This window comes from Bos javanicus, chromosome 10 (genome assembly GCF_032452875.1).
Source record: "Bos javanicus breed banteng chromosome 10, ARS-OSU_banteng_1.0, whole genome shotgun sequence".
Taxonomy (NCBI): domain Eukaryota; kingdom Metazoa; phylum Chordata; class Mammalia; order Artiodactyla; family Bovidae; genus Bos; species Bos javanicus.
Window position 1 is genome coordinate 23,567,744 of NC_083877.1, and position 12,808 is coordinate 23,580,551.

At 39.1% G+C, this 12,808-nt stretch overlaps 1 gene segment (V, D, J or C); it reads right to left on the bottom strand.

The window, feature by feature from the left end:
- Nucleotides 1-5,830: 5,830 nt before the first annotated feature.
- On the bottom strand, nt 5,831-8,578 carry LOC133255314 (T cell receptor alpha variable 26-1-like). The segment is given in 2 exon segments: nt 5,831-7,598; nt 8,374-8,578. Coding segments are annotated over 2 exon segments (453 nt in total).
- Between the last annotated feature and the right edge of the window lie 4,230 nt (nt 8,579-12,808).

Genomic DNA, 12,808 nt, shown 5'->3' on the forward strand with positions numbered 1-12,808 from the left:
TTTTGAGAATGCTGTATAAGTAAATTCATACATTCTGTATGCATTTGCAATAATATGGTGTGTAAATATGTACCAAATAGTCTCCTGAGATACCATTTTCACTCAGCATTGAGGTCCATCTAGGCTGTTGCATGGATCAATAGTAAGTTTCTTTTAATCCCTACAGACTGTCCCCAACTTGTGATGAATCAACTTAGGGTTTTTCACCTTATGGTAGTGAGGAGCATATATGCATTCACTAGAAACCATACTTTGTATTTTGAATTTTTACTTTTTCTCATGTTAGCAGCATGCTGTATGACATTCCGTAGTCGTGCTGGGCAGCAACACTGAGCTAAGCTCTCTGTCCACCCTGGGATCGTGAGGGTCAACGACTGATACACTTAGGAATGTTCTGCACCCACACCACTATTCTGTTTTTCACTTTCAGTACAGCACCTTTGAGGTTAGACCAGGCAAAACTCTGACGCACAGTAGGTTAAGTATATTATATGCTTTTTCCACTTACATTTTCAACCTAAAATGGTTTCTCGAGATTAACCCTATTTCAGCTTGAGATAGATCTGTAAGTAATACTTTATTGTATGGGTGTACCACAGCATATTTATCTATTCACACAATGAAGAACATTTGGCTGGTTTCCAGTTTTTGGCCATCACAAATACAGCTGCCATGAATATTTCTGTACTGATATTTCTGTGAACATGTTTTCCATTTCTCAAGTACAAATGCCCATAAAAGAGTATGATTGCTGAGTTGTAAGGTGAGTGAATATTTAAGTTTATGTGGAACTGCTAAACTGTCTTCCAAAATGACTGCACCGTTTACCCACCAGCAGTGTATGAGTGGTTCAACTTCTCTACATCATTGCCAGAACTTGGTTATTTATCATTTTAACCATTAAGCAAGATGTGGAATGGTATCTCATTGTAACTTTAATTTGCATTTACTTGATGGTTGGAGAAGGCAATGGCACCCCACTCCAGTACTCTTGTCTGGAAAATCCTATGGATGGAGGAGCCTGGTAGGCCGCAGTCCATGGGGTCGCTAAGAGTCGGACACAACTGAGCAACTTCCCTTTCACTTTTCATTTTAATGCATTGGAGAAGGAAATGGCAACCCACTCCAGTGTTCTTGCCTGGAGAATCCCAGGGACGGGAGCCTGGTGGGCTGCCATCTCTGGGGTCGCACAGAGTCGGAAACGACTGAAGCGACTTAGCAGCAGCAGCAGCAATGATGTTGAGCATCTGTTTATATGCTTATTTCACTAACACATAGCTCTTCCATGATATGTTTGGATGAACCATTTTCCAATTGGACGACTTGTTTTCTTCCTACTGAGTTTAGACAATTCATTGTTTTCTGAATACCATCCTTGATTAAAATACATTGTGAAAATATTTCCTGCCATTCTGCAGCTTGTCTTTTTCATTCTCTTAATAGTACCTTTCACAGAGCAAGCATTTTTACTTTTGATGAAATATTTTATTTTTTATTGATTGTGCTTTAACGTCATGACAAAAATCATTTTGTCTAACACTTGGTTCTGAAGATTTTTTTTTTCAAAAAGATTTAGAGTTTTAGATTTTATACTTGGATATACAGTCCATTTTGAGATTCTCCTCAAATTTTTGTATAAGGTGGAAGATTTAGGCCAAGATTCAGTTATTTGCCTAGGAATATCCAATTGTCCCTAAGTCATTTGTTTATAAGACTACCATTACTCCACTGATTGTCATTGCACCCTTGCCAAAAAATCAAATTTCTCCACTTTCCCACATCCACACTTGGGATGAGTCAGTAGCATTATCTTGTTAATAATTTTTTATTTTCTCTTTTTATTCATTTTTATTGAATTTTTTATCTTGTATTGGAGTACAGCCAATTCACAATGTTGTGATAGTTTCAGGTAGACAGCAGAGGGACTCTATCTTTTTAACACTGTAACATCTGTACTATATTTTACTTTTTCATTCTTTATATTTCTAATTTGTGTTTTCTCTTTTTTTCACCATGATAATTCTATCTAGGAATATATAGTTTATTAATTGTTTTAGCAAACTTAACTTTGTATCTCATGGGTATTTCTATCATTTTCCTTCTGTTTTACCAACTTGACATTTTTATTATTTGCTTATTTCAGTTTATATTAGTTGTAATTTGTTCTTCTTTTTCTATCTTTTTTGTTGAAAGTTTAGATAATTGTTTTGCAGCCTTTTTCTGTAGAAATGTAAGTATTTAAAAAGATGAACTTCTCCTATGTAAAATATCACCTCTGAAATTGGAAGTAGCTCAGTCGTGTCCGACTCTTTGTGAATACAGTTTATGGAATTCTCGAGGCCAGAGTACTGGAGTGGGTAGCCTTTCCCTTCTCCAGGGGATCTTCCCAACCTAGGGATTGAACCCAAGTCTCCCACATTGCAGGCAGATTCTTTACCAGAATCTATTATGAGATATTATATTGTGAGATATTACCTGTATCTCATAATATTTATATGTATATGTTCTCACTATATTTTCTTTCAGAATATTTTCTAACAGACAAGTAATTATTTCTTTAATCTATGGGTTACTTTAAAACTTAATGCCTAGATTCCAAGTATTTGGGAGTTTCTAAAGATATCTTTTTGCTATTGATTTTCTAAGTCAATTCCACTACTGATCAAAAAATAAATTCTGTATAATTTCAATTTTTTAAAAATATATTAAGCCTTCTTCTGCACAAACAAATTGTGTGTGTGCGTGTGTATTTAATCTACACAGCAGGGTGTATCTGGAGCCTCGGCTGCCTGGGGAGCACCATGCACTTGCTGCACAGAAGTAGGTGGCTGAGTCTCCAGGCTGGGAAGCTGTGATGTGCAATGAGAGCTGTTGGGCGCTCGTACTGAGGAAAACTGTTAATCTTCCTTTTTATTCACAACCAAATGTATGGCTATCAAGAATGCAGGGCCTTTACCAAGGTATTGTTAATAACATGGGAAGTAGTCAAATTCACCCCTCTCACAACTACAGTTCTGAATGGAAATCTCCCCTTCCTGGACTGTCCATGATTGAGGGCTCTGTTTGAGATTGAGAGCAAAGACAAGAGTCTATTTTTGCACGAGTGTGGTTGTGAAGAGAATGCTGTTCCCATCACTAAACTGGAAGTGTTTTAGATGAGAGAGAATAAGGATCAACTACAAGAGAGAGAAAGGTATTAAAAATGGTCAGTGTTTAGTTAAGGCCATGTGGAAGGAATTTTCACAAAGGCTATTGCTTCCTTAACTAACATGGAGTGTAAAGATAATCATTCCAAAGCTCCTTTATAAATGTTCCCCTCCCTCTTCCATTTCACCAGCCTTTGAAATTCAAAGATAAGATGAACTCCCTTTTCTGTTTTTACAGCAAACCGGAACCATGCACTAGATTCTAGGATAAGGTTAATGATAAAGATGTTGGCTAATAAATCTCATTGACTGCATAGAATGCCACAGTGTTTCAAGAGCCCTTTAGTGCTTCCCTGGTAGCTCAGTTGGCAAAGAATCCGCCTGCAATGCAGGACACCCCAGTTCAATTCCTGGGTAAGGAAGATCTGCTGTCGAAGGGATAGACTACCCATTCCAGTATTCTTGGGCTTCTCTTGTGGCTCAGCTGGTAAAGAATCCTCCCGCAATGTGGGAGACCTGAGGTCAAAACCTGGATTGGGAAGATTTCCTGGAGAAGGGAAAGGCTACCCACTTCAGTATTCTGACCCAGAGAATTCCATAGACTGTATAGTCCATGGGGTCTCAAAAGAGTCAGACACAACTGAGCGACTTTCACTTTCACCTTAATGTTTAGGTAAAAGGCTATGGCAGGTACTGTTCATGGCCTACAAATAGATTTACTTTTTCATCCTTACCAGAATCTCTATGTTCTGTTTTTCAGCAATGTTTCTAGACAAAAATGCATACCTTCCTCAGACTTTCATAGCTTGAGATCAGCTTGAACTTTGTTCTAATCAATAAGATGTAAGCATCCTGAGTGATTTATCGCCCTTTCCTATTCACTAAACTTTTCTACTTTACCTAATAATGCCAAATGTCAGTGGGTTAGTACCTTGCTAATACATGAGTGCATATGTGCTAAGTCACTTCAGTCATGAAGTGACTCTATGGACTCTTTCTGACCCTGTGGACTGTAGCCTTCCAGGCTCCTCTGTCCATGGGATTCTCCAGGCAAGAATACTGGAGTGCATTGCCATGCCTTCTCCAGGGGATCTTCCCGACCCAGGGATCGAACCTGAGACTCCTAAGGCTCCTGCATTGCAGGTGGATTCTTTACTGCTGAGCCACCAGGGGAGTCCTAATACTACATACCAAAGGTCAAAAGTCACATTTGTATCCCAGAGAGATGAAAAAGACCAATAACTCATTTCTCATCTATGGTTTACTAAGAGAAGGCTTACCCATGATCGGAAGTCATGCCTGTTTCACAAATGTGTTCTTACTTAAATATTTCAGGAGCAGAAAAGGAAGACTAGAATGAAAGCACCTAAATTTCAGTTTTAGTTCATTGTTACCTTATAATTAGTAGGAGGTCCTCATGTATCGCTTCAGTTTTTACTGGAGTATTATATTCATGTAAGAAAATGTAATATAAGGGTACAGCCTGGTAAATTTTCATGTAACCAACACTCTTATAACCAGCACTCAGATCAAGAAAGAGAGCATTACCAGCCCTTCAGTGCTCTTTTTATGATATTGCCCCACATGTAACAATATTCTGATTTCTGCCTGTGTAAATTAGCCACGTCAGCTTATGTATCCTTAGGAATGACATGTTTATTGACTATCTGAATATATTCTGTTGTCAAAAACCTACTTTAGACTTTTGTCTTTTCTATCAATTTGTTCATTTTCTTGTTAATTTGAAAGAGATATTTTTAAATCAAAATGATCCCTTTGATGATGTATGTGATAGATGATATTTGATAATATGTTATTTTTGATAATCAATATTAAATTTCATAAGATAATAATAGTGTAAATATATTCACTAGTTATCCTTTAATAGATTTTCTAGTTATCTTTTTAACTTTTGAAATAATTTTAATATAAATCAGTTTTTTAATGAAGCATAGTTGGTTTACAATGTTGTGCCCATCTCTGCTGTACAGAAAAGTGACAAAAAATGAATGTATATATGAATATAGATTCATTTTGATGCTTAGAGATACTTGTGTCCTGCTTAAGAAATGTGTATATAACACAAAGTAATGAACAAGTTCTGAATTTTTTCTATTAACTTCATGCATTATTCTTACATTCAGACCTGCATTCTGACTGCTATTTATAAATCCTTTATCCTTGGCACATGGATGCAAATGTTTTCCAATTTTTAGTGTAATACCTTTCCAGTATCAATTTTATCACAAAATTTTACTTTGTACCCCTCCCCATCTGGTCATATCATTCTCCTTTATTTCAGGTTTTTCTTCTATTTTTAGAATTTTTCTTTACCTTTTATAGTTATTGTGTATTTATTACATGGGTGATGTAGTTTTCTGAATTTTCATTCTAACTACTAAAATGAATTATTTTCCGAAGTTTTCTCATCCTCTTTGTGCCCAGAATGCTTTCTTCTCTATGTTCTGCATTGTGTATACATTTGTTACTCGTTTATTTAAAAATCTTTTAGTGTGTTGCCAGTTTTATGCAATTCTGGTGTAATGAACAAATTAGATATTCTTCTAACTTTAGATTCAGTCCCTCAGATGTGCAAACAGCTAGAATTTGTGAAACATTAGAATCCTCAGTGTGCACTGCCAACAATCTCTTCCTGATTCAATTTATTAATGTATTAGCTACAGGGAAAAACAGTTAAAAGACACAGTGTGCCAATGGAGCTCCAAGTTACTAACTCCTATTATTTTTCTTGTGAGATCATATACTCATGAATCTCTACTGGTGAATCTCTATTGGTAGAATTAGTAATAGAACTAACAACAGTTCTATTAAACAGCACTCATTAATTCTGTAATTTCTAAAGATAAGTTCAGTAGAATGTTTTAAAGCAGGTCACGTTTGGTATAAGAATGGCACTTGATTTTTTTTTTTTTTTGTAAGGATTATTTCTGAACAGAGATGAAAAAATAGAGATCAAAAACGCTTTTTAAAATCTGTTCACCAATTTTGGGTTGGCAAGCACCATGCTTCCTATGGGCATCAGTTCAGTTCAGTCTCTCAGTCATGTCTGACCCTTTGTGACCCCATGAATTGCAGCATGCCAAGCCTCCCTGTCCATCACCATCTCCTGGAGTTCACTAAACTCACATCCATGGAGTCGGTGATGCCATCCAGCCATCTCATCCTCTGTCGTCCCCTTTTCCTCCTGCCCCCAATCCCTTCCAGCGTCAGAGTGTTTTCCAATGAGTCAACTCTTCACATGAGGTGGCCAAAGTACTGGAGTTTCAGCTTTAGCATCATTCCTTCCAAAGAAGAAACTCTCAAGAGTCTTCTCCAACACCACAGTTCAAACGCATCAATTCTTCAGCGATCAGCTTTCTTCACAGTCCAACTCTCACATCCATACATGACCACTGGAAAAAGCATAGCCTTGACTAAACAGACCTTTGTTGGCAAAGCAATGTCTCTGCTTTTCAATATGCTATCTAGGTTGGTCATAACTTTTCTTCCAAGGAGTAAGCGTCTTTTAATTTCATGGCTGCAGTCACCATCTGTGGTGATTTTGGAGCCCAGAAAAATAAAGTCTAACACCGTTTCCACTGTTTCCCCATCTATTTCCCATGAAGTGATGGGACCAGATGCCATGATCTTCGTTTTCTGAATGTTGAGCTTTAAGCCAAGTATTTCACTCTCCACTTTCACTTTCATCAAGAGTCTTTTTAGTTCCTCTTCACTTTCTGCCATAAGGGTGGTATCATCTGCATATCTGAGGTTATTGATATTTCTCCCAGCAATCTTGATTCCAGCTTGTGTTTCTTCCAGCCCAGCATTTCTCATGATGTACTCTGCATAGAAGTTAAATAAGCAGGGTGACAATATACAGCCTTGACGTACTCCTTAGTATACCCATAATTTTCTCAGCCACATCAACCAATGAAGCACTTCTTCCTTGTCCTTTTCTTCTTTTCTTTATGCCTTTATGTCCTTCATTTCTTTGTTTTTCTTCTCCCCTTTTCCTTCCCTTCATTTTCCTCATCTCTTACTGCTCTCTGACTCTCCTTCTAGATGACTCTAGATTTGCTCTCATGACTGCTCCCCTCGCTGTGTCCCCTCTTCCTGTCACCAGAGATACTGCACAGGTGCAGCCCCGTCTGTGCCAGTGTGCCTCTCTGAGGACGCAGTAGTACACAGCGGTGTCTCTCAGGGTGACCTGGGGCAGGACCAAGGTGCTGGACTTTCTGTCTGAAGCGATGGTCAGAGAGGCCATGCTGCTGTTCACTGTGTCTCGAAAGCCATGAATGATATACTGTGGACTCTGACTGGGATTTTGCCGATACCAATATATATACTCATTTCCACTAATGGTAGAGTGGTTACAAGGCAGGGTTACATCCTCTCCTTCAGGATAATCCATGGAGCTGGGCTGGGTGGTCTTAGCATCAAACACATTCCCTGGGGGGTTAAGAAATCAAATTAACTCCAGAGCACAAATCAGTGTAATTCTATGGATCAAAGGCATAACCCTCCTGTAACTGTCTGGCCCTAACCCCTACTCCAGTGTTTCTACTTGTGTCCTGTGAAAATATTGTGGATGTTCATTATTGGATCGCAAGGAAATAAAAGCAGTTATCCTAAAGGAAATGAGCCCTAAATATTCATTGGAGAGACTGACGCTGAAACTGAAGCTCCAATACTTTGTCCACTTGCTGAGAAGAGCTGATTCATTGAAAAATACCCTGAATTCTGGGAAAGACTGAAGGCAAAAGGAGAAGGGGGCATCAGAGGATGAGATGGTTAAACAGCAGCACAGTCTCAACAGAGATGAATTTGAGCATACTCCAGGAGATAGTAGAGGACAGAGGAGCCTGGCATACTGACATCCATTTGGTCATAAAAAGTTGGATACAACTTAGCAACTGGACAACAACAAAATTATAGAGACCGAAGATACGTGGCAAGAATCAGAGATTCCACAGGCTTTGTTCCATGGGTCCTTGTCTTAATAAGCCCAGAGAATTCTTACAACCTGCTTACTGCTAAGGACTCTTCTGGTATCGTGGCTGTGATTTAAACTGTAATGTAGAAGACTGGCCTCTTTAGCAAATGCACAGATCATTTCTCAGTTCCATCACTATAATGCTGAATAAAGCACATAGGAGTAGAGAGTAAGTGACTCTTTGTGGCCATTTGGCCTCAAAGTCATCCCTTGTAGACACAGAACACTTACCCAAGGTAAGAAACACAGTTATTCCAGTCACCAGCCTCATACTTCAAGGACAAGCTAGGATGATGGGCCCAGAGCTCAGGCTTGCGTCTGATCCTTGGCTTGAGGAGGTTCCAGGGAACAGAGGCAACAGCTGTCAGTAAAAACTTACAACCAGTGCAGATATCGCTGTGTTGTTGCCAGAACCTTCTCAGCCAATGATCAAGCAGTTGCTTATCTATGTCTTCCTGCCCGGTTTTAGTCATGTCCCCAAAAGATGGTGAAACATCCCCAGCTCACAGTGAAATCATCTATGAAGTTTAATGTCTGGCTCAAGAAAAGGAATACCGATCACAATGATGTGTCTATGCACAACCATTGGTCTTTCATTTTTTTCTCAAGAAACTGGCTGATGCACCATGAAGCTTAAGGAACACAATGTTAATCCCAGAAAAATGTACTGAGCTCTGTGTTGTAAAATGATGAAAACTTCCATCCACATTCCAGAAAATTAATTGAAGATTCAAAAGTAGGCAGTAATGTGCTCTGGGAGACAGGAAAAGTTAATAACATTGAGACTAATAGCAACACATCCTAGAACTTGCAGCAGCTCTTGTAAGGGTTCCTGGAATCATGCATCTATTGCTAACTAGGTAGACATTTTCCATGCACTTGTTCTTAATAAACTAACTGATTGACATAGATGGTGTTCACCTCCTCCTTGAACAGTGATCCTTAATCCTCATGTTCCCTATGCCGATGCTTGTGGATGTTGTGCAGCAAGGATGCTATGGCAGAGGAATAGACAGAAATGAAGGCAAACAAAGTGGAGGTGGGGTGGAGGTTGGTGTGAGTGGTAGAAAAAGTAGGAGGAGGGAAAAAAGGGTATCAGGAATAGAAAAGGGAAGGGATAATCAGAGCAGGGAAATGGGAAAGCGTGTTAGGAAGGTACTTGGAAAGGGCTTAGGCTATTGGGCTAACCTGAATCCTTGACCACACACATTCAACAAGGGATAATAAGGCACAAGTTGTCTAAAGAAAGTGAAAGTATGTCATTTTTCCTTTTGGGGGGCACATCAGTGGAAAATAAATTTCCATTCCCTTCGCCCAGAAAGAAACACTGTTTTCAGATGAATCAGCCCCCTCTTGTGACTGAATAGAAGAACTGCAGATCTAAATCCGGACCAAAAGTAAGTAACGTTTTGAAAAATCCCTCAAATTTGCAGGTAAATGGGCTTCCCAGGTGGCCCGAGTGGTAAAGAACTCACCTGCCAATGCAGGAAACTTCAGAGATCCAGGTTCAATCCCTGGATCAGGAAGATCCCCTGGAGAAGAGCCCACGGCAACCCAATATTCTGCCTGGAATACTCATTGGAAAGAGGAGTCCATGACTCGCAGAGTCAGACGCGACTGAAACATCTTAGCACACAGCACACACATCTTATTTGTACCTCTGTACTCATCTGTATTTTCTTGATCCTAAACACTCCATAGCAGTATTTTAATTATCTTTGACTGCCTTACTGCACGGAGAAGGCAATGGCACCCCACTCCAGTACTCTTGCCTGGAAAATCCCATGGACGGAGGAGCCTGGTAGGCTGTAGTCCATGGGGTCACTAAGAGTCGGACACAACTGAGCAACTTCCCTTTCACTTTTCACTTTCATGCATTGGAGAAGGAAATGGCAAACCACTCCAGTGTTCTTGCCTGGAGAATCCCAGGGACGGGGAGCCTGGTGGGCTTCCGTCTATGGGGTCGCACAGAGTCGGACACGACTGAAGCGACTTAGCAGCAGCAGCAGCAGCCTTACTGCAGTCATATGATTCTCATTTGTTGATCTCTTTAAGTTTTCATTTGTCTCTAACCTTCCTATATTTAAATTTTACTTCAAAGGCCATGTAATTCAATGTTTATAAAAGAGCTTGGTACACAGCTTAGTACACAGTAGACATTCAAGAATTACTTGTATCCCGAATGAGTTGATAAATCATTATTCATAAGTTAATGAAAAAATTATGTTGAACAATTGTTTAAATTATTCTGAAAACAATCTTCCAATTTTATGGAATGCATGCCAAACAAAAGGCTCAAAGAGTATAAACAGAGGGTTATTATTGTGAACAAAATGAACACTAAATTGTGAACAAAATGGACAATAAACAATAAATCCAAGTCTAGGATTAAGGAAAATTCTATTGAAGATATGAGAGCAAATGTTATGGTAATCATGCTTTGTTCATTTAACAAACATCCATAAATACTCAATGGAAGTCTTATTGTTGTTCCGTCACTCGGTCGTGTCTGACTCTATGTGACCCCATGGACTGCAGCACACCAGACTTCCCTGTCCTTCACTATCCCCAAGAATTGCTCACACTCATGTCCATGTGTGGATGATGCCATCCAGTCATCTTGTCTTCTGTCACCCCCTTCTTCTGCCCTCAATCTTTCCCAGCATCAGGGTCTTTTCAGTGAGTCAGCTCTTCACATCAGAGTTCAAAGTTTTGGAGCTTCAGCTTCAGCATCAGCCTTTTTGATGAATATTCAGGGTTGATTTCCTTTAGAATTGACTGGTTTGATATCCCTGTTGTCAAAGAAACTCTCAAAGGTCTTCTGCAGCACCACAGTTAGAAAGCCTCAATTCTTTGGCTCTCAGCCTTCTTTAGCGTCCAACTCTCACATCCATACATGACTACTGACTCTACATAGCTTTGACTCTATGGGCCTTTGTTGGCAAAGTGATGTCTTTGCTTTTTAATATGCTGTCTAGGTTTGTCATAGCTTTCCTTCCAAGAAGCAAGTGTCTTTTAATATCATGGCTGCAGTCATCTTCTGCAGTGATTTTGGAGACCAAGAAAATAAAACCTGTGACTGCTTACACTTTTTCCCCATCTGTTTGCCATGAAGTGATGGGATCAGATCTTAATTTTTTGAAGTTGAGTTTTAAGTCAATTTGTCACTGTCCTCCTTCACCCTCATCAAGAGGCTCTTTAGTTACTTTTCTCTTTCTGCCATTAGAGTGGTATCATCTGCATATTTGAAGTTGTTGGTATTTCTCCCGGCAATCTTGATTCCAGCTTGTGATTCTTCCAACCCAGCATTTCACATGATGTGTGATGTACTCTACACACAATGTAAATAAGCAGAGTGACAGTATACAGCCTTGATGTACTCCTTTCCCGATTTTGAACCAGTTTGTTGTTCCATGTCCCGTTCTAACTGTTGCTTCCTGACCTGTGTGCAGGTTTCACATGAGGCATGTAGGGTGTACTAGTATCCTATCTATTTAAGAATTTTCTGGTTTGTTGTGATCCACACATTCAAAGATTTTAGTGTAGTCTAGTGAAGCAGAGATAGATGCTTTTCTGGAATTCCCTTACTTTTTCTATGATCCAGTGAATGTTGGTGATTTGATTTCTGGTTCTGCTGCCTTTTCTAAATCCAACTTATACATTTGGAATTTCTTGGTTCGCATATTGCTTAAGCCTACTTGAAGGTTTTTGTGCATTACCTTGCTAATCTATGAAAAGAGTACAATTGTACGATAGCTTGAACATTCTTTGGTATTGCCTTTCTTTAGGATTGAAATGAAAACTGACCTTTTCTACTCCTGTGACCATTGCTGAATTTTCAAAATCTGCTGGCAGAATGAGTAGAGCACTTTAACAGTATCATCATTTAGGATTTTAAAAGGTCAGCTGGAATTCCATCATCTGCACTAGCTTTGTTTGTGATAATGCTTCCTAAGGCCCACCAGACTTCACACTCCAGGATGCCTGGCTCTAGGTGAGTACCGTTGTGGTTATCTGGGTCATTAAGACCTTTTTGGTACAGTTTTTCTGTGTATTCTTGCCACCTCTTCTTAATCTTTTCTGCTTCTGTTAGATTCTTGCCATTTCTGTCCTTTATTGTGCCCATCTTTGCATGAAATGTTCCTTTGGTACCTCTAATTTTCTTGAAGAGGTCTATAGTCTTTCCCATTCTATTGTTCCCTGCTATGTCTTTGCATTGTTCACTTAAGAAAGATTTCTTATCTCTCCTTGTTATTCTCTGGATTTCTGCATTCATTTGGATATATCTTTCCCTTTTCTTTGTCTCTTACTTCTTTTCTCAGCTATTTGTAATCCCTTCTTAGAGAAACATTTTGCCTTCTTTCATTTCTTTTTCTTTGGAATGGTTTTGGTCACCTGCCTTCTGTACAATGTTATGAACCTCCAACCACAGTTCTTCAGGAACTCCATCTGTGAGATCTAATCCCTGAATCTATTTGTCACCTTCACTCTGTAAAGTTCTTGATTTAGGTCATACTTAAATGGTCTAATGGTTTTCCCTACTTTCTTCAGCTTAAGGCTGAATTTTGCAATAAGGAATTCATGATCTTAGCCACAATCGGCTCCAGATTTTCATTTTGTGACTATATAGATTTCCTCCATCTTCAGCTGCAAAGGATATAATCAA